We start from the raw sequence: 23,532 nt of genomic DNA on the forward strand, positions 1-23,532 counted from the left end.
AAGCATTGAAACAGATCCTCAGCCTCATTAAATAAGAGAAATGTGAATTACAGCAACACTGAGATTCAATTTCCTTTGCATTTGGAAAAATCCAAAAGTTTAATAAAACAGTGCACTGTGATTTGCTAGTGAGGATATTAATCAGTCAAATCTCCATGGAGAGGAGCGAGGGAACTGAGCAGGGGAATGTTGCTGCTATAAGCAACCTTCAGACTCAGTGCAACTGAGGCAAGTCTCATAATATCTGGCTTTGCTGACTATTAACTACAATGGGGAATACCCCTACAAAACGTATCAGACATGAGTGGAAAAAAGCCAGCTCTTAAAGGGCCCATGCACAAATTTACCCATTTTGGAAAGCAACCTAAAATCACCAGAAAGAAAGGTGCACAGTTCTTTGGTGAAAAGAGACTCCTCTGATAGGTTCTGGGTGCATCTTGGTGAGAGCTGACCTGTCCAGGGACTGAGACACTGGTGGCAGCCATTATTGTGACCTAGTACAGCCATGCTGACACAGATGCTGGCAAATGCCATTGGAGTTCTTCCCCTGGCATTATAGCCCAGGCTCTGCCCCACGCACTAGAGTGCCAATTTAATCTAGCTCAGCCAGGGCAGGCAGTCCACCCTAGGGACTGGCCCCACCCAACAGCAAGCCCTCAGGCAACTTTTTGGCCTGCATAGACTGGGTGCCTGGATGCTCTACAGGCAGGCAAGTGGGTCTGACTGTCGGGCAAGGCATGCATGGGGAGCTGGTGGAGAGTGTGGGGTGTTGGTAGAGTATGTGGGGGCTTCTGCAGTGGGGTGACTGGGTCTGCTCCAGGAGTTCAAGAAGTTGCATGGGCCAGGACTGTGTTGACAGTGGGCATGGATCTGTGGGCAGTGGGGCTTATCAGCAGCAGAGGACCTGTGCTTCTCAAACAGCCACATAGGGAATTCGACCTGCCTTCTAAAGCCTAAAACAGCTGGGTACTCCCATGCCTGGGGCTAGCCCCACTCAGCTGCAATCCTGAGAGAGTTGAGAACAGCCTTGCAGGTCTGGGGCCTACAGCAGTTGTAAGTCCCTGAGCCTCGCAAGCAGCCATGCTGGGGGTCTACTCACTTAACAGAACAGTTGCAACAGGAATGTGTTATTAGACCTGGTAGCTAACTGTGCTGGGGCCCACCAAACCCGATAAACTGACTGAAGGGTCCATAGCAGTCACAGGCAGCTGAGCACTACAACCAGTGGTTGGCCAGGGGGACAGCCTAGATATCCTGGACACCTGAAGCAAGAGCAAACCTGCCACAATAGAAGGACACATGTAGCCGACACATGGGTCACTCCTGGAATATTTGGAACCTGATGAAAAGGAAGCCCTGCTGGGCCTCAAAAGGTGTCTCCTACATAAGCTGCTTCTCCAAGATCAGGAGATGTAGCTGACCCACCTATTACATAGATTTAAGCACAGAGAAAGAGGCAAAATGAAGAGGCAAAGGAATATGTTCCAAGCAAGGGAATAGGACAAAACCCCAGAAAAAGAACTAAATGAAACAGAAATAAACAATCTACCAGACAAAGAGTTCGAGCAAAAAATCATAAGAATGCTCACCAATCTTGGGAGAAGAATGGATGAATACAGTGAGAATATCAACAAAGAATTAGAAAATATAAAAAAGAACCAATCAGAAAGGAAGAATACAATACTGGAAGTGAAAAATTCACTAGAGGGACTCAATTTCAGAGTAGATGATACAGAGGAACAGATCAGTGAGCTGGATGACAGACTAGAGAAAATCACGCAAACTGAACAGATAAAAGAAAAAAAAGAATGAGAACCATCTAAGGGAACTCTGGGACAACATCAAGTGCTCTAACATTCATAGTATAGGTTTCTCAGAAGAAGAAAGAGAGACAAAGGGGCAGAAAATCTAGCTGAAGAAATAATAGCTGAAAACTTTCCTAATGTAAAGAAGGAAGCAGACATCCAATTGCAGGTAGCACAGAGAGCTCCAAACAAGATAAACCCAAATAAGCCCACACCAAGTCATATTATAATTAAAATGTCAAAATTAAAGATAAAGCATCTTAAAAGCTGCAAGAGAAAGGCAATAAGTGACATACAATCGAAACCCTACAAGGCTATCAGCTGACTTCTTAGCTGAAACCTTACAGGCTAGAAGGGAGTGGCATGATGCATTTAAAGTGCTGAAGGAAAAAACCTACAGCCAAGAATACTCTACCTGGCAAGGTTATCATTCCAAATGGAAGGAGAGGTAAATAGTTTTCCAGACATACAAAAGTTAAAGGAGCTTATCACCAAGAAACCAGTCTTACAAGAAATGCTAAAGGGACTTATTTAAGTGGGAAACAGAAGATCACAAATAGGAATAAGAAAAATATCAAAAAAAAGAAAGTCAATGAAATCACTGATAAAGGAAAAAATACAGTAAAGTTAGTAGATCAACCACCTACGAAAATAATATGAAGGTCAAAAGACAAAAGTCCTAAAATTACCTATTTCAATGATAAGAGGGTAATGGATACATGCACACAAAATAAGAGGTTAAATATAATATCAAAAACATAAAATGTGGGAGGAGAGGAGTAAAAGAGAAGAGCTTTTAGAAAGAGGTCGAACTAAAGAGACCATCAACTCAATATACCTTGCTATATATGTAGATTACTATATGTGAACCTCATGGTAATCATAAACCAGAAACCTTTAATAAATAGACAAATAACTAAGTGAAAGGAACCCAAACGTAATCCTAAAGAAGCCATCAAACCACAAGGGAAGAGAGCAAGAGAAGAAGAAAGGAACTGAGAAGAACTACTAAAACACCCAGAAAAAAGTAACAAAATGACAATAACTACATATTTATCAATAGCTACATTAAATGTCAATGGACTAAATGCTCCAATCAAAAGGCACAGCATGGCTGACTGGATTAGAAAAACAAGACCCATATATATGCTGCATACAAGAAACACACTTAAGACCTACTGACACTCACAAACTGAAAGTGAAGGGATGGAAAAAGATACTCCAGGCAAATGGCAAAGAAAAGAAATCTAAGGAGCAATACTTGTATCAGACAAAATAGACTTTAAAACAAAAACTGTAACAAGAGACAAAGAAGGGCACTACATAGTGATACAGGGAATAATCCAACAAGAAGATATAACACTTGTAAATATCTATGCACTCAACATAGGAGCACCTAACTACATAAATCAATTACTAACAGACATAAAATGAGAAATAGACAGAAACACAGTAATAGTAGGGGACTTTAACACTCCACTTACACCAATGGAGAGATCATCCAAACAGAAGATCAATAAGGAAACATTGGCCTTAAATGACACATTAGACCAGATGGACTTAGTAGATATACATGGAACATTCCATCCAAACACTGCAGAATACACATTCTTTTCCAATGCACATGGAACATTCTCCAGGATGGATCACATATTAGGCCACATAAGAAGTTTCAATAAATTTAAGAAGATTGAAATAATACCAAACATCTTTTCTGCCCACAACGGTATAAAACTAGAGATCGACTACAGGAAGAAAGCCAGAAAGCCACTAATATGTGGAGATAAAACAAAATACTACTGAATAACGATTGGGGCAATGAAGAAATCAAAGGAGAAATAAAAAAATACCTGGAGACAAATGAAAATGAAAATATTACATGACAAAATCTATGGGATACAGCAAAAGCAATTCTAAGACGGAAGTTTATAGCAATTCAGGCCTACCTCAAAAAACAAGAAAAATCCCAAAAGAACAATCTAACAGTGCACCTAAAGGAACTGGGAAAAGAAGAACAAACAAAGCCCCAAATCAGTAGAAGGAAGGAAATAATAAAAGTAAAAGCAAAAATAAATGAAATAGAGACTAACAAAACAGTAGAAAAAAATCAATGAAACCAATAGCTGATTCTTTGAAAAGATAAACAAAATTGAGAAACCTTTAGCTACACTTACCAAGAAGAAAAGAGAAGGCTCAAATAAATAAAACCAGAAATGAAAGAGGAGAAATTACAATGGACACCTCAGAAATACAAATGGTCATAATACTATGAAAAGCTATATGTCAACAAATTGGATAATCTAGAAGAAATGGATAAATTCTTAGAATCACAAAACCTTCTAAAACTGACTCAAGAAGTAATAGAAAGTTTGAATAGACCCATCACCAGTAAGGAGATTGAAACAGTAATCTAAACCTCACCAAAAATAAAAGCCTAGGACCAGATGGCTTCCCTGATGAATTCTACAAAACATTCAAAGAAGACTTAACACCTATCCTTCTCAAACTCTTCCAAAAAATTGAAGAGGAAAGAAAGCTTCCTAACTCCTTCTACAAAGCCAATGTTACCCTGATACCAAAACCAGACAAGGACAACACACAAAAAGAAAATTACAGGCAAAAATCATTGATGAACATTGATGCAAAACTCCTCAAAAAAATACTAGCAAATCAAATAAAACAGTACATTAAAGAGATCATACACCATGATCAAGTGAGATTTATTTCAGGGACACAGGGATGGTTCAACATCCTCAAGCCATTCAGCGTGATACACCACATTAACAAAATGAAGAATAAAAATCACGTGATCTTCTCAATAGCCACAGAGAAAGCATTTGACAAGATACAGAATATATTTATGATAAAAACTCTGAATAAAATGGGCATAGAAGGAAAATAATACCTCAACATAATAAAGGCCATATATGATAAACCCACAGAAAATACCATTCTCAATGGAGAAAAACTGAAAGCTATTCCTCTAAGAAGAGGAACCAGACAAGGATGCCCACTGTCACCACTCTTATTTAACATAGTATTGGAAGTCCAAGCCAGAGCAGTCAGGCAAGAAAAAGAAATAAAAGAGATCCAAATTGGAACAGAAGAAGTGAAACTGTCAGTATTTGCAGATGACACGATTTTATATATAGAAAACCCTAAAGAATTCACTAAAAAACTTTTAGAAATAATAAATACATTCAAGTTGTAGGATCCAAAATCAACATAGAAAAGTCAGTTGTGTTTCTATACACTAACCATGAAGTAGTAGAAAGAGAATTCAAGAATACAATCTCGTTTACAACTGCAACAAAAAGAATAAAATATCTAGGAATAAACTTAACCAATGAGGTGAAAGATGTGTACACTGAAAACTATAAAACATTGTTGAAAGAAATTGAAGAAGACACAAAGAAATGGAAAGACATTCCATGCTCTTGAATTGGAAGAATTAGCATATTTAAAATGTCCATACTTCCTAAAGCAGTCTACAGATTCAATGTAACCCCTTTTAAAGTTCCAACAACATTTTTTCACAGAAATAGAACAAAGAATCCTAAAATTTATATGGAACAACAAAAGACCCAGAATAGCCAAAGGAGTCCTGAGAAAAAGAATGAAGTTGAAAGTCTCACATTCTCTGAGTTCAAAATGTCCTACAAAGCTATAGCAACCAAAACAGCATGGTACTGGCACAAAAACAGACACACAGATCAATGGAGCAGAATCAAGAGCCCAGAAATAAACCCACACATGTATGGATGGCTAATTTTTGACAAGGGATCAAAGAACATACAAGGCAGATAGGAAAGTCTCTTCAATAAATGGTTTTGGGAACACTGTACAGCCCGTACAAAAGAATGAAACTAGACCATTATCTTACACCATGCACAAAAATCAACTCAAAATGGGTTAAAGACTTGAATGTAAGACCTGAAACCATGAAACTTCTAGAACAAAACATAGGCAGTATGCTCTTTAACATTGATCTTAGCAGCATATTTTCAAGTTCCATGTCTGACTAGGCAAGGGAAACAATAGAAAAAATAAAGAAATGGGACTACATCAAACTAAAAAGCTTCTGCATAGCAAAGGAAACCATCAACAAATTGAAAAGACAACCTAAGAACTGGAAGAAGATATTTGCAAACCATATATCTGATAAGGGGTTAATATCCAAAATATATGAAGAACTCATACATGTCTAAACTAACAACCCAATTAAAAAATGGGCAAAAGATCTGAACAGACATTTCTCCAAAGAAGATAAACAGATGGCCAACAGACACCTGAAAAGATGTTCAGCGTCACTAACTATTAGGGAAATACAAACCAAAAGTACAATGAGATATTACCTACTTCCATCAGAATGACTATAATTAACAAGACATTAAATAATAAGTGTTGGAGAGGATGTGTAGAGAAGGGAACCCTGATACACTGCTGGTGGGAGTGCAAACTGGTGCAGTCACTATGGAAAGCACTATGGAGATTCCTCAAACAATTAAAAATAGATCTATCATATGATCCTGCTATTCGACTGCTGTGTACTTATCCAAACAACATGAAAACACAAATACATAAAGATATATGCACCCCTATGTTCATCGCAGCATTATTCACAATAGCCAAGATTTGGAAGCAACCTAGGTGCCCATCAAGGGACGAATGGATAAAGAAGATGTGGCATTTATACACAATGGAATACTACTCGCCATAAGAAATGATGAAATCCTGCCATTTGTGACAACATGGATGGACCTTTGAGGGTATTATGCTGAGTGAAATGTCAGAGGGAGAAAGTCAAATACCATATGACCTCACTCATAAGTAGAAGATAAAAACAATGACAGGCAAACACATAGCATTGGAGATTTGATTGGTGATTACCATAGGGGAAGTGCAGGTGAGGGCAAAATGGGTGACCAGGCAGTTTGTGGCAACATGGATAGACATTGAGGGTATTATGCTAAGTGAAATAAGTCAGAGGGAGAAAGTCAAATATTATATGATCTCACTCATAAATAGAAGATAAAAACAATGACAAACAAACACAGAGAAACAGAGATTGGATTAGTGGCTACCAAAGGGCAAGGGGGGAAGGAGGAGGGCAAAAGGGTGTGTGGCACATGTGTGTGGTAATGGATTGTAATTAGTCTTTGGGTGCTAAATGTGACATAATCTACACAGAAATGGAAATATAATGATGTATACCTGAAATTTATATAATGTTATAAACCATTGTTATCGCAATAAAAAAAGAATTAAAAAAAGTCTCTATGGAGTACAATTTGGCAACATCTTCCAAAATCATAAATGTACAAGCCCTAGGTTTCAGCAATTCCATTTCTAGAAAATTCTCCTACAAGTATCCTCACACATGTTTGCAGTGACTTAGGTAGAGGCTGTTTACTGCAGCATTTTTGTTTGTTTTATAAAACATGGAATACAACATAAACAGAAGAGTACTAAATAAATTATAGTAAATCCATACGATATGTACAAAAGAACGAAACCTTTTGCAGTGATTTAGAAAGCACTCTAGGATATATTACTCAGTGAAAAAGAGCCCAGATACAGAACACTGTACAGTAGGCTGCCATTTCTGAACCATGAGTATGGGGAGTTGACCCCTCTCCCAACAAAGGGGAACCCATGGCTGCTCTCCTGGGCAACCTCAGGAGATGGGACACTCAATTCTGGATCTTGCCTTTGCTGATGATATTGCTGGCCCTCCCTTGATGGGGTGAACAGACTCAGTTTCTCAGGGACCCGTGCAGTGCTCACCCCTCCCCTGTCGTCACCACACCCAGTATCCAACTGTGCTGGTGGGGACCATACTTTTTGATTCTCTCTGGACTAGGACTTCTTTCCTCCTAGACTGGGTCTAAGAATGGTTGGGAGTTAGCATTCAAACTTACTTTTGTTTTATTCATACCCAATGAATCTGTGTTGACAGTCTAAAAGCCCACCAAAGAAATAGAAAAATCATTCTTTTTTTTGGCTGAGGAAGATTTGCCTGGGAACTGAATCCAGGCAACTGAAGTGGAGTGCATTGAACTTAACCACTAGGCCACCAGCGCTGGCTGGAAAAATCCTTTTTAGTTCCAACTCTGACACTAGAAAATTCACCTTTAATCAGATGAAGATAACCCAGTGTGTCATTTACCAAGGAGTTTTACAAAGTGGATGTCAGTGGTTACATGAAATCCCACACAAGCCAAGGCTTGCTGTCGTGTTTCAACCACCTTCTTGAAGGCCAGCAGAGTCTAGGAGTTTGAGCATAGGTAGACTGGCTTTGTCCTGGAGAAATGTCCATTCAAAGATGAATTATTTGGCTTCGCCCTGAGGCTTAGCATAAGATAGGAAACATTCTGTTAGGAGATAAATCTCTATGTGTCTCTAGCATTTTTGTATATTTTACAAGGAACTAATCGCGAATTCGTGTAAAGATTTGGCTGCAAGAATGTTTATTGCAGATGTGTTAGTAATCATGAAAAATGGGAAATGTCCATAACAGCCAACCATAGGAGACAGGATAAATTTTGGTACAGTCACACATGGGAGGCTCAGCAGCCACTTAAAAATATGATGTAGAAGAATATTTAACAATCTGCAAACGTGTTCATGATATACTTAAGGTGGTAAAGCTGGCCTCAAAATAAATCACAGTAGTTATCTCACTTTAAAAGTATTATACACACACACGTGCACACACACATACATTGAATTGCTATACATCACAGACTGTTAGCACTCATATTTTTGTGCTGGGATACAGGTAAAGTTTTTATTTTCTTAAGATTATGCATATTTTTCTACAACAAATATAATTGATTATTTTTGCAGTAAAGCATCTTATAAAAGCTACTGTGAGAAGGGGAGGGGCAAAAATGCCTCTGAGCGCCTGTCCTGGTACAGTCGCAGTGGCCAACGCAGGGAGCCTCCTCCAGAACCTGGACCCCTGCCTTGTCCTCTGAGGCCCATGCGGGCTCTGGTCAGTTGCTGGGGAAGCTCTCTGGGTCTGTCCTGTTCCTCACTATTGATGTCTGGACTGTGTCCATGCCATCCACCTGAGCAGAGGCACTTGTAAAAACCTATAACCTCAGTAAAGTTCCCCTCAAGCATATTACTAGTAAGAGGGGGGAGAAAGCGTTTAAGAAATTCACTTTATCTTCAGGTCATCTAGATGATCACCCTTTGTGAATTTTAGAGGGAATGTTGATTGAATTCTTTCTGAATACTTCCGTAGCTTTTAAGAAAGAACTTTCTTGAGGGTCCAGTTGCAGCCTCTGTGACCACATTGTGCTTGTCTGAGGACTTTGGAGTCTATTGCTACGAAAACAAGTCAGACAGCAACAGCAGGACCTTTCCTGAATCCCCCAAACATAGTTTCCTTCTGTTTGGTTCCATTTGGTTTAAGTAGATGCAGAAACCCTCACTTTATGGATAAGGTGTTTTCTATGGTCAGACACTGAGGAATGGATGGTCAAAGAGAGCAAATACTTCTCAACTGTTTGAGTTGTCCCTCTCAGAAAGGACAGGTTGAATTTTGATGGGTGAACTCTGATGAAAATTAGGGTCTTTGCTACACACAAGTGCTTTTAAGAACTGGCCAACCTTTCCTATAAATGGGATAAATTTTATTACAGCTCCTAAGTGACAAAGTTTCCAGCTGACGGATGTTTCTATACCTTGCATGTCTGTTATGATCAGAGCTCACTTGGCATGTGCATCAGACTTTCCTACACTGCTTTCAAATTACAAAGTGTGTTTTTACATTTCTTGTATTTTTTAATTGATGTTCCTGCTCTATAGCCCTGTGGGGTCAAAGGCTAATGTAACTCTTACTATTATTGGAGACTAAGAAAAGCCAAGTGATTTTCTCAAAATGCAGCACGGTGAAAGTGCCATTATGCAGCATCTGAGAGCAGGCTCATCAACGTGCTATTCAACTGAGACTGGCCTCATGGTGTTCCAGATTCCCTGGTGCTCTCTTTGAGGTTCCAGCATCACTGATCTTCCAGTTTGTGGCCTGAAGCCAATGATCTTGACAATCCCTGTGAAGAACAACATGTAAATAAAGAGGCTCAACAAGATGATGAGGGAGAGAAAGGGTGATAAGTAGCAGTCCCCATGAGGGCACCACGCCTTCTTCACTCTCCAGTTTACACTTCTGAAGCTCAAAATATTCTGAAACACTCAAACAATGGTGGCAAATAGAAGCTTCTTTCAAAAATAAATATTCTGCAAAATCTGAAAAATGTCCATCAAGAATAGAATGGACTCATAAATGGTGGTTTCTTCATACAATGGGATAATACTCAGCAATATAAACAGAACGGCCTACTGGATAAAACTTAAATACGTTGCGCTGAGTGAGAAGAGCGAGAGACAAAAGAGCACGTGTGACTCCATTTCTATGAAGTTCTCCCTGAACCATTTATCTGAACTGATCTCTGGGAGAAAGAAAGTCAATCAGGCTTACGTGGGAAGATGGGGGTGAGATAGCCTGGGAAGGGGCGCAGGGGACTTCCTAAAATGATGGGAATGTGCTGCGTCTTGATTGGGGTAATGGTGACACGGGCGTATACATTTGTCAAAACTCATCAAGCTGTATACTTAAGATCTGTGCATTTACTGTGTATAAATTACACCTCAATGAAGAGTGTATGTTACAGCCTTTCTCTGTGAGGCGTTCTAAGTGCTCTCCATGATTTAACTTATTTAATTCTCACAAAAATATGGGAGAGGAGATGTTTATTTGCATTTTTACAGATGGAGAAACCAAGGCAGAGAGGCTACATAGTGATCTAAGGTGATGGAGCTGGTGTTTGGGGCGAGGATTTGAACATTAACAGTTCAGCTCCAGAGCTGGACTCTTAGCTGCTGAGTTATACTTCCACACCTGCCAGAAGTAGCCACCAGCTTGTGGTTTTCCGTTTCCTATTAAGAGCTTTTCCAAATATGATAGAAGCACAATTGCTCATATAGGCAGAAAGAATCTGGTTATTTAAAATACACCTATTTATGTTGGGTATTGGGATGCATTTAATGATTCCATTTAGCTTCAGTGTAGACAATACTACTAAACTGCAGGCTGGCTTTGCAGATTATCAGGAAGGCCAGTCTCCTGAACTGTGTTTGCTGATTACTGTGTAACACAGCTAATGTTGTAGACAAGAAAAATCACGTGCCTGAAGTTGCCAAGAAATGGAAGGTGGCAGTGATTGAGGCATTGGGCTGGAAAGAAGACTCATCCACTCCAGCTTGATAGCTGTAGCTTACTGTATTGTTTATAAGATGGAGAGAAAATTAATAGTGGCACCAAAGTGTTAACAGTGGCCAAATATGGGGAATGAGAGTGAAGTAGGTAGAAATTTCCAATTTCTCAACTATACACTTGCATACCATTTGCAACTTTTATTACAAGTATGCACTTAGATGAGATTTTTAAAAAGTTTTTTAGTGGTGAACCAATTAACAGTTCCTGCTTGTGTGAAGGTTGGCCATTTTGCAATATTCACTCATTCATTCATTGAATAAACCATTACTGAATGTCTACTAGATGCCAGATCCTAGGTACTGGAGACACACAGGAATTAGTAGTCTAGTGATGAGACAGACGTATGGACAATTACGGAAGGAGGCAGGTGCTCTATAGTTGAAGGGATTCAGATTAGACCAAGGGATTCTGCCCCAGCTCTGCTTTTACCCATGGGTTTCGCAGCTCTAGATGACTCAGGGGTGAGAGTGGCTGAAGCATTTCTGAATGACCTAGGGTTCTACCATCCTCTTATTTCATGAATATTCCAGAAGCATGCCCAGAGCATAGAAGATGTAGGGCTGATTCTACGTGTTAACGTGGCTTGTAAGGCATCAGTTTTTTCCTAATCCTAGTTTCTCATTGTAAAGCAGTTGGTTGTCAGTTGCCAGAGGACCACATTTCAAGGTCGTCATCTGAGAGTTTTTCTCTGTTCCATGGCTAAAGGCTGATCTCTAAAATCAGTCACTGTCTCTGCTTGAAAAAGGCATACTGGGTAAGAGTGCTGGCTTGGTGCAGACTGTGTTTACTTTCTAGAGTCTCTTGAAATGAAATTGCCAAGTAGCCCACTAATGACCAGGGTTGAAAGCAGTCCCCCTACATCCAGTAACACTGCCTTCGTAATGTAAAGGAAAGTAATGTAAAGGAAACTATTATCATAAGCTTGTGCTGTCTTTAGTGACAGAAAAAGAATGGGTAAATTTATTCTTTTTGCTTTAGCATCAAACAAAGTTTTGCTTTGATTTTTAAAGTAACAAGCTGTAAAAAGTAGCTTTTCTCAGGACCACATGGCTCATTAGTTCCCCGTGGTGCCCCCGTACCAGGCGTTCCTTCCTTAAGTCCTGGGCTCCTGCCTGTTCAAAGGTACTTGGTTGCCTCCCTTCCCCTGCTCCAGTGCACGCGGGTAGTTTAGCCCTTCCCAGCACACTGTCCTGCAGCACCTTCCTCATGAGCATGCCTGATTCGGAATTGCTCTGTGATTGGAAGTCAGCCTCACTGGGCAAGTGCCCATCTTCAGCTCTTCACAGTGGCCTACCAGCCTAGTTAGACCACAGAAATATAGAAGTCATTAGTTGGAGGCATTTGCAAAATGAATGTAGTTAATGATCTGTAGTTACGGACACCTTCTCACTCAGATCTAACTGTGCGGATGTGCTGATTTGACCAATGGAAAAAAAGTCAAAGAAAATTCTCCATATCCCATGACTCCAGTCTATTCTTGGCTGAGACCCTAAGGCCTCTCCAGGGTCAGAGGATTTGTTTATAATCATGGTTTCTGGATTGGGGAGAGAAATGCCATTTCCGCCTCCCTCTCCTTTTGCAAACCAATGGAGAACAACAAGGAGAACAGAAGCGGTAAAGTAAACTTATTTCTTCATTGAAATTTGGAAAAATTCATATCTGGACCCATAATGCTGTGTTTGAAAAAGGGTTTTCAGATTAGTGAAAACTGTACCAGTGTGAAGACAGACACAGAGAGAAGGCTGGGGCTTCAGATGCCAAGGGCAGAGTAGACAAAGTACAGAACTCTTCAAAATGAATGTCACAGCCTTGGCTTGAAACACGGTCGGGGTGCATAGACGGACAGTAACCTGCTGTCAGCTGTGAGTGACCTCAGACAACAACTGAGCAAACACACAGGAAACACATGCACACTCCATCTTTGCCATCCTAGGAGACTATGGGTGGGTGGGTGGAGGATGAATTTGGGGGAGCAAACAGCCCTCCACCTTCTGTGTCTGCTAGAGAAGAGCGAGGACATCACCCAAAACCTCCATCAGCCCAGAACCACTCGCAACATTCACAGGAGATTGAGAAGGTTCTGGAGGCAACAAGCCTAAAGCACTCACCAGCTCACCCACCTGGTCCTTACCCTTACTCTCTTTTCTCATATGGCTCAGGAATCGTAACCCCATCCTCGGCTCAAGGATGGACAATATTAAAAAAAGAAATCAGCATGAGACTTATGTGAACATGTTGCATTAAAAATATCACACATACACACAGAGGTAGATGAATAAAACACATCAGAAAGATTATACCATGAAGCAGATGAAAATTAAGATAATCTATTTTTCTAGGAAGAAATCTGGCAACCTATATTAATATCAAATATACACGCACACTTCAATTCACCTAGGAAATCATGTCATAGGATTTCACTATCCAGTAGGGTAGCCAATACTTGAAATATGAAACTCTTTCATATGTGGAACAGAGGACCTAAAATTTTAATTTCTAAATGATACTCATTTCATTTGGAAATGGAAGTTTCCATTGGAAAACTTTTAAGTGTATTTGCAGCAGCTTAGGTATGTAAATTTACTTTTTAACTGTAAATTCTATGAAATCTAAATACAGATCAAGTATTCCCAATAAAAATTTAGTGTCTCAAGATATGCTCTAAGCATAAAATATACATTCAATTTTAAAGACTCATTCAATAAACAGAATGTAAAATATCTCATTGAGATAATATCTTGGATATATTGGGTTAAATATATTGTTAAAATTAATTTTACCAGTTTCTTTTTACTTTTTTAACATGGCTACTAGAGAATTTTAAATTACATGTGACTTGCATTATATTTCCATCAGACAGCACTGCTAAAGAAAATAAAAGCAGCAGTATGTACAGTAAATGGACAAAAACTGTTCAAAGTAGCCCAAAAGCAAAACAAAAAGCAAACTGGAAAGAAAGTGGATCCTTGTTCATAGAGGAATGGCTCATACATATATGTACACATCATGGGCTATTATGAAGAATTTGCAAAGAAAAGTTATACCAGTGGACTTGACTATCCACCAAGTGTTGTTATAGAAGAAAAGTAAACTGCATAGAAATGTGAGCAATCCCAGTACAGATGGTCCCCAACTTAATGACGGCTTGACTTAGGATTTTTTGACTTTACGATGGTGTGGAAGCGATATGCATTCAGTAGAAACAGTACTTTGAATTTTAATCTTTTCCTGGGCTATCGATACTCTATGTGGTACAATACTCTCTCATGACACTGAGCAGCCGCAGCTCACAGTCAGCCCTGCCATCACAAGGGTAAACCACCAATACACATTCTGTACCCATAAACCACTCTGTTTCTCACTTTCAGTACAGTATTCAACAAATTACATGAGATATTCAGTGCTCTATTATAAAACAGGCTTTGTGTTAGGTGATTTTTCCCAAATGTAGGCTAATGTAAGTGTTCTAAGCATATTTAAGGTAGGCTGGGCTCTTATAATGTTCAGTAGGTTAGGTGTATTAAATGCAATTTTGACTTAAGATGTTTTCAACTTTTGATGGGTTTATTGGGATGTAACCCCATTGTAAGTCAAGGAAGATTTGTATTGTAAAAGTACCATCCCAATCCTCAATAGATTGATATGTTTGTAAAATATGACCTAAACATGAAAAAAGTACAGAAAGCTATACATCAAGTTATTGCACCTGGGTTACCTGTGTGTGGTGGGCCAGGGCAGGAGAAAGGAAGAGGAAAGCAAGTAGAAAGACAATAAAATGTCTAACTCCCTCCCATCCCCAGCATATATATTGTCTCATTTATGTAGAATTGTGCACACACACACACACACACACACACTAGGAGGAAGAGAAGGATACAGCCAGAACCATATATAATGACTTGTAGAAATTTCCAAAGTGCATTGCCAAGTGAAAAGAAGTTGAGGATGATATGTAAAAAGGCTCACTATGTGTAGAAACACCAAATTCCCCATATTCTTATATATGTTTGGAGAAAGGTGCATATGCTGGTTATTAGTAATAATTTCAGGTGTGTGGTACTGGAAAGAGAGCTGAGGTGAACAGAGTGGGGAGAAAGACATGTGTGTGTATATAATATCATTTTTTATTACAAATAGATATTACTTTTTGAATTTGAAAAAGAAGAAAACAGGGCAGTAATTAAGTTTTCCTTAAAATAAAAAAAAAAAGCTCAAAGAAGAGCTACAAACATCTAAGGAATAGTAACGGCAACAGAGAGAATTTAAAAATTACTTGGCCAGAGAGGGACACTAGAAACAGCACAGAGATTCTCCTAGAAAGAGATTCTTGGGAATAAAACAGAATAGCAAAATGCAAAGATTTAAAAGGAGAAAAGAAAAGTTCGAAAAATAATAGTGATAACAGACAAAGGAGAACTAACATATGAATAACTGGCATCCATGACACACTCTGCCACAGGCGTTTATGAAGCTGACACCAGAACACTGAGAACAGAGGGAAAGAAAGGTAAACATATTTTCCTAAAACAAAGTCTAAATACTGAAAGGACACATTGAGTTCCAAGAAAAATTTGATACAAATGATCAGTTTAAGTAGAAATATCCTAGTATATTGTACTTCAGAGATTAAGAGTCTTTTGGGCACTTAACTCCCTCCTACACCACCACCACCACGATCATAAAAACAACCTAACTGTTTACACTGGATTAAAAAAATTACTCTTGTGCATGAACAAAAAGGAAAACATATAAATTACTTCAGATATTCTGAAACCTTTTTCACATTCTTTCTTTTGTGTGCATCACCCTTTAATCCAGTCATTAGTCTTTGTGTTTTCTCAGTAATGTGGTCTTTATGCTGTTAATGGCAATGATGATGAGCATTTCATTAAAGAGCACCCCACCATTGTTTGTGGAAGGTTCTTGTTTGATACTCATTAAGCAAGTTTGATGCTGATGCTCTCCTGGTCAATGGAAGTATCAATGGAAGGCTTTCAGATCTCAATCAGGACTTATTTTTGTTCTTCAAATGGTGCTTACGTGGCTTTTTTGAATAAAGAGTAGCACCATTTCCAGTCTTGTCACCAGGAACATAACCAAATTCACACACGAATAGGCTTACTGTTATGCCCTATAACATGTTGACTCCTCGAAGGCAGACACAGATATTATGTACCCAGGTGGTATATCATATTATTTCTTCCAAATATTCTCTATCCCTCCCTATGACAGGATAATTCATCTATGGCTATTGTCTCATGCTTTTCACATGACTAGCTTTTGATAATGGGAGGTAGTGGAAGTGAAGGGTGTCACTTCCTAGCAGAAGTTTTAAGAACCATAATGTGGTCCTCATCTTTCTTTTCCCTCTCCCATAAGACCAACATGCCCCACATAGGGGTTGCTCTTTTAGCCTGGGTCCTGGAAATGACGACAACATGGAGTATGGCCAAAATTTGCCCTCAATAAACACATAATATAAGTGAAAATAAACTTGTAAGCCATCAAGGTCTTTGAATTATTTGTTACTGCAGCATATTTCAGCTTAAGCTGACTTGAAGCACACGGCATTTAAAACCTAGCTTTGGAATGTTCTAGGTGCTCTCCTGAAGGACTCCTGATTTCTGCAGGACTTTTTCCAGGGCAGGTAATGAGTGGGTGATATGTGACTGGTCCTCCTCCACCTGAGATTCACATTTAGGCTGTTTCAGCTCAGCCAGGGTGAAAGCAGAGACATCACCTGAGATGTTTTTAAAGTGGGTCACTCTGGACTACTCAGAGACTCACACTGAGTATGGCTTAGTTATACTGAGTATAGCCCAGTTGTTGTGAGCCATCATTTATACCTGCATTCTGGTCAAATGTCCTGAAATTCCAAGGTCAGAAGACATTTGGGGTACTGGAGACAACACCTCACTTGGGGACACTATAGTAGTTCTCAGCGGGGAAGGGGCTGAGGAGGGGAGGGAGATGCTCTAGATCTGAAGGGTGCACTCCTGTGTTTCTTCTTTCCAGGTAAAGCTGACTCCACGATGGAAGTATCAATCTGTGGAGAATAACTTTTTTTTCTCCCCCATGCGGAAAGTTCAGCATCTGCACTTACAGTTCTGTTGGAGAAGTGGCTGAACTCAAAATGTATTAGGAATCCAACTGCAGTTCAGTGTTGATGGCTTCAACAATTCGCAACAGCTCTTCAAAAAATACAGGCTGTGGTTTCCTCCTGGGATGACCTCCCTGGGACCCTTGGCAACAGTGCTGGTAGAAAGTAGAATGAAACAGTTAGCTGAGACTTAGAAGATGGAAACAGTAATTGAGCAGAAGATGACACATTAAAAATAGCATAGGACAGGGAGCTGACTTCTGCCCTCACATACAGTTTAGGGTGGGTTAAGGACAGAGGCACCAAAGAATTAATTTTGACTCTCAAATCCTGTTTGGCTTCAAGGACTCCACCTATTTTCTCCAGAATAAACAAAGAAAGGATAGAACTAATCCTTATAAAACACCTGCACATTAAGAAGAGCACATGGGGTGGGGATATTGATTTTGCAAATAGAAACTGTACAGGGAGGGGGTGGCCGGCATGGGGCACTGGCAGCCCCTCATCCACCATGGACCATCACCACCACCGTGTTGTCAGGACAGCCTGCATTGCCTGATCCCTTTGAAAGGGAGGCAGCACCTCATAACTAGTACTAGAGTACTACAGTCCTAGTTAAGGGCCTGGGCTCTGTGAGCAGAAAGACCCAGATTTTCTGGGGTCTTTCTATCGTGACTTTGCTTGTACTCGTTCTTCTTGGGTCAGTGACATAGCCTCCCCAAGCCCTGATTTTATATAACGCTTAAAAAAGCAACAGTGCCTAACTTACACAGTGTCTGCAAGGTGTGAGTGAGGTAATTCACACCAAGTGCCCAACACAGCAGGAGCGTGTGAAACGCTTGAGCGACACTAGATGGCTATGGGTCCTAGTCTTAGCCGAGAAACCTCAAAATGAAAGGCGGTTGGAATTGCCACACAGCTTCCCATATGTAAATAAAGTAAGAGTTATGAAGTTTAAAAATAAGTGGAAGGGGTCTTTAGGTCTAATTTTTAAATTAATAATGGATATAAAGAAGTTATGATCAAGAATACAATACCTGCTCAATAAGCTCTGGCAACACGACACCACATCGGTTGTGTTTTGAGGTAAGCCAGAGGCAAAGGTGTTCTCTAAAACGTGTTGGCAGTTGATGTCTACAGGAGTGCTGGAGAGGATGCCTGGAAGTGGAACAGAGCACCACTGATTTTATTAATGAACGAGGTCACTGAAGTCTCCTTCTGTTCTTAGCTTCTCCATCACACTGCACACATTTCAAGTCACAACATGCTTAACATGGCTCTGCCTCTCAGCTCTCTGCACAGCATACGCTGCATATAAGGTTGGAGGCACCGCCCCCCTGAGAGCTGTGGGCACAGGGACACAGGACACAAAGAATGGAAGCAGTACCTGCGATACAGGCAGTTATGAAGCAGGCAGTGTTCCCTGCGATCAGAGCTCTCACTGCTTCTGAGGCGATGTCACGCTTTCTGGTAGGAGCTATGGATGCTGGAAACATGGAAGCAGATATGAGGTTAATCTTGAGGCTTATTGATTAGAATTCCAAATCTCATTCTCTGAGAATTGTTCTGGGGCTGGAGTCTCAGATCAGCTGACTTTTCTTTTCTTTTTTTAAACTTAGCTCAGAAATTCAAGATTCAAGAGCTTAGTGATAAGTTCTATATCCAGAGAAGTCCTCTGGTGTGTGAGGAAAAGAAGTCTGTCCACACTGAAAGGCCCAGAGGATTCCATTCTCTACAGAAGAGACAAATCCTAAGTTTCATCCAAAGGGCGCACACAGCATGTTGAGGGCACAGCAAGGCAAGCGCATTGCAAGGGAGGATCCCAAACATCTGCAACTCATCTGTCACCATCCATGTCTGTGCCCATGGCAGACATCACTCATGAATCACAGCTTTTTCCCACTTACCTTCCATTGGACCTCAGAATCCTTCTCCACGTGGCTGTTATAAGTCTACTGGAATTGGCACATGAAGTGAAAGCCATGTGTCATCCCTGGCTGGAGAGGCACCTGAGCATTTGGGCAAATTCTTCCCCATGTTAGCTTGGGTCTACACAGGGAAACTACATTGCAGAGCAGGGATAACAAATAGACCCCAAAGGATTTACTGCTCTTGCAGGGCCTTCTTTTCCTGACATGAATAATGTTACAGAGGAACATGGAGACCTGAAGCATGCTCACATGACATCTGTTGTTGAAAAATATTCTTTTCACTTACTGAATGCGCCGATCACCATTCCTAGGGAACAGATATTGGAAAAGCCACAGAGAGCGTAAGTGGCAATTGTCTCAGAATGAATCTGTAAAATAAGCATAAACACACAGATGCATACATGGTGTGACCAGCTTAGTAAATCTGACCTCCTAACTGGGCTTCCTATTCTGACGACAGAATTGATACTGACAAATAAGTGCACAGTGCACGGTGTCAAACACCTGTTGCTTCCTAGACTCTTTTTTCCATTTCCCCTTCAATTTCGATGGAGAGAAAGGGGCTGTGTGGATTCAGAGACTCTCTACAAAGGGCTTGGAATTGGTAATCTTGGCCTCTACAAATGCTACTTTCTGCTCAATGACAACTTTTAATATTCAGTGTGTCCTGGCCACCTGCTACAATGTGCCAGGCACAGGACCAGCTCCGGAAGACACAAAATTGGTCCCATAAAATATTCACATTACATTTATTTGATAAAAGACTTATTCAGAATTATAAAGAACTGTTGTAACGCAATAATAAGAAGACAAGTGCCTAATAAATGAATAAAGAGATTTCACAAAGGACAAGCAAATGGCCAATAAGCATGTGAGAAAATGTGCAACAGTGTTTGTCACCAGGGAAATGCAGATTAAAACAAAGAGATCCCACTAAAATGGCTAAAAATGTGGACAATACTAAGGGTTAGCGAGGATTTGGAACAACTGGAACTCTTGTACATTGTTGGTGAGAATGTAAACTGACACAGCCTGTTTGTAAAATACAAACATACTTGACAGTTTCTTATCAAGTTAACATCCACTGCCTGCATGACCCAACAGTCCACTCCTAGGAGTTTTCCCAGGAGAAATAAAAACATATGCCCACAAAGGCTGTACATGAATATTTACAGCAGCTTTATTCCTAGTAGTCCAAAGTTGGAAACAACTCAAACATCTTTCAACAGGCAAATGGATACACAAATTGTGGATTTCCATAAAATAGGAAGCTGCTTTGCAATAAAAAGGAAAATAACTAATATAGGCAACAACATGAATGCTAAGTGAGTCCACTCATATGAAATTGTAGAAGAAGCAAAAGTAATCTATGGTGAAAGAAAGATCAGTGGCTGCTGAGACTGAGTTGGGGTGGGAGTAGGGGGCTGTTGACTACAACTGGCCATGAGGATGATTTTCTAGGTGAGATGTAAATGTTCTACATCTGATTGTGGTCGTGGTGACACAGGTGATACATATGTCAAAACTCACATGTACACCAAAAATGAGCTTTTTTGTATGTAAATTGTACTTCAGTAAAAAGAATATAATTTGAAAGGAATCATATCAGTAAAAAGGCAGCTCACAGCTATCACAGGAGTCCTTTCCATCTGACCATGGGGTGTGCTTGCCTGTCTTTGCACCTCAGCTCTGACCAGCCCATAAGAACATTAGGTGCCCCTTGGAGGTGGAAGAATGGACTGTCCTCTCACAGGGCCGTGAGAGGATGGAAGGTGAATTCGTCCAAGTGTGAGTACGGCCCTCCGTCTCTATTCTAAGGTCAAGAGGAGTTGCTCAGGCCAGATGGTTCTTTCTCAGGGTGAGGGACTGACTGCAGAGGCTTGGAAGAGCCAGGGCACTTCACTGTTCACCGGAGATACACCCAATCTGGCAAAGGCACCCACACAATTGAGGCAATAATTTTTTCCCCCCAAATCCTGAAAATCTATGATTTGGTTCAAAGAACAAACCAGGTCAATGCTACATTCAAAACTTGTAGTGCCTTTCTTTTCTTTCACCAACTGGATTTTTTAAAGCCCACATTCAAGACTCAAGTGGTCATGGTAAGTTTTTGCTGAGAAAGCCCCTCTTCTTTTCATGGTTTCTGAGAACTCCTTTGTTGATATTTTCATTCAGCGTGCATATAGCAGGCAGGAAAATAAAATATATCAAGTATTTGAGCAGTCCACTGTTTCTGGAAAAGCTCATCCTCGTCCCCTGCTCTGTCTAGTGCTTTTCATTTAGTTCAATTGGCTTGAAAAAGAGGCAACTTATTAAGAGACCATGGCAGGAGGGAGGGCATGAAGTGCTCGAGAGTCCTCTTTCTCCTTCCTGGGGACCTGTGGAGGGGGGCACACAGATGGGGCCACGTAGGGTTTTATAAGAAGAGGAAAAGGAAGCTGGGGTGATTCTGCTCTGTCTTTGCCCATAAATGTGCAAGACTATGTGATGGAAAGAACTGCACTAGGAGATTAATAGTATATCCTACAGCTCTCCTAGCACAAGAGCAAAGATGCCATATGTACAGGGACAGTACACTGTGGTACCAATAGAAAAAATCGATAAGAGTGTTTTTCAACAAGGGACTGGCTAAAATAAATTATGGTGTGCTCGTACAGTAGAATATTGTGTCACATGCACTGGTATGGAAAGGCATTTGAGATATGTTATTAAGTACAAAGAGAAAGGCTAAGGACAGTGAGCATAATATGACACAGGGAGAGGAGCTAGTGTCAGAGAAAGAGGGAGGATGACTCACTTTTTCCTCTACACCTTTTTGTACCTTTAGACTTCTGTGCCATGAAATATATTATGTATAAACAAACAAGCAAACATGCAAAGTATTATCTTTAACAAAGAGAAAATGGAGTAATAAAGTGTGACATACACATTCTGACCTCTTACCTCAGATGGAGGTCAGAACTGGGCACAATTTGATGGGTACCATGGGATTTTTGCCTATGGACCCAGATCTTACACTTCAGTCACGTGGTATGTTTTCCAGGAGACTACGGCGATACCCCCACCTCTTCTTGGTTGGTATGCAGAAATTTCAGGACTCATTCCCATTTTGTTTATCTTGCCCCTGTTGGGGCTCACCCCCAACCTGAATCAGCTCTACTGGCCTGTCTCTATCCTCTTACTAACCTGCTCACAAACCTGCTCAGCACTGCCAGACCTGTGAGCTTGCTTTGCTCATTAACAAAACTTTCTGTCAGCAACTGGCAGTTGGGGATGAAAAACATTTCACTTAATTGAGCCTACAGTTTACTTTTCGCAGGGAAGCAAGCTGCTTTGTGGTGGCATCCAGACAATGAGGACATTCGGCCAAGCCCCACTGCGTGGTCAGCTGAAGAATGAGCATTTGAGAAACAGGAGTCCTATGCAGTCACTATTCACATCAGATACGTGGGTCAAATGCCCTGATTAGAACACACAAATCAACACTCTCCTGGGGTGTGCTGTTATTTTGTGTAACACGTGGAAGTGAATGTGCTTGTTTGGTCTCTGGGAGGCTGGAGAGTGGGGGCTGTTCAGAGGTGGGCCATCTCAGTTAGAAGCTTGGGCAGCATGCTTTCCCTCCCCTTTCCTTTTAAAGCCCAATATGCGCCTAGGACATTAATTCCAAATGGATTGTTTCCATGAGTCATAGTGGTGGCCAGAAATATTCACTGTTTCCCTGAGAGTTTCCGTGTGTGCCAATTCTGTTCTTTAGGAAAATAAAAGTTGGAGGCTCAGCTGCAAACATGGCCCAAGGAAGAGCCTCACCTGAGCTCCCTTATCCCATCCAAGGCTAAGGGGACATGGGCATCTCCTTGCAGCCTATTGACCTGAAGTCCTGACATAGTTCTAGAGTGCTTGTCTCAAAGGTTCAGATCACAGACCCTGAGCTTCTTCTCTTCCCTCATCTATGTGGAGAGCAGAGATTGTGTCTCAATACTTCGTTAGGATGTCCAGGCTCTAGGCTGCATTTAGGCAGTTTCTCAGAGTCCATAGAATTCCTTAAGCTGAAAGGAAGAGAGCTTCCTGATCATTAGACTCTGAGCTCAATGAGGGCAGAGGCCTCATCACTTGTTCAACGCTGTGGCCTCAGTTCCTAGGTGCATTGCACACAGAAGGCATTCGATAAATGCTTGTTGATGGATTGATTCTAGTCCCAGCTCTTATCACTCTGGGTTTGGACACACAGAGCTCAACAGTAAATGATCACAGTAGTAAAGATTAGTTGTGCTTCTACACACACAAACACAGACATTGATTAATTCAATGTAACTGAAAATTATGAGGTGCTGTGTTCATTATGAGCTCTCGATTTGGGGTCTGTTTTGTCATCTTCTAAGTGCCTGACCTAACATAAAGAGGCACCAGTAA

General features: G+C 40.6%; 1 protein-coding gene across 1 annotated transcript in view; it reads right to left on the reverse strand.

Annotated features, from left to right (window-relative positions):
- Positions 1-9,724: 9,724 nt before the first annotated feature.
- The window catches only part of LOC103560598 (solute carrier family 28 member 3-like), a gene marked incomplete at its 5' end in the record, with an annotated part of 37,120 nt that continues 23,312 nt past the window's right edge, over positions 9,725-23,532 (reverse strand). Inside the window, 5 exons of the mRNA XM_070589678.1 lie at positions 9,725-9,865; positions 17,195-17,346; positions 18,229-18,349; positions 18,579-18,677; positions 19,409-19,490. Of these exons, the coding sequence (XP_070445779.1) occupies positions 17,220-17,346; positions 18,229-18,349; positions 18,579-18,677; positions 19,409-19,490 (429 nt within the window). The remainder of the gene's footprint in view (positions 9,866-17,194; positions 17,347-18,228; positions 18,350-18,578; positions 18,678-19,408; positions 19,491-23,532) is intronic.

Source organism: Equus przewalskii, chromosome 22 (genome assembly GCF_037783145.1).
Source record: "Equus przewalskii isolate Varuska chromosome 22, EquPr2, whole genome shotgun sequence".
Lineage (NCBI taxonomy): Eukaryota > Metazoa > Chordata > Mammalia > Perissodactyla > Equidae > Equus > Equus przewalskii.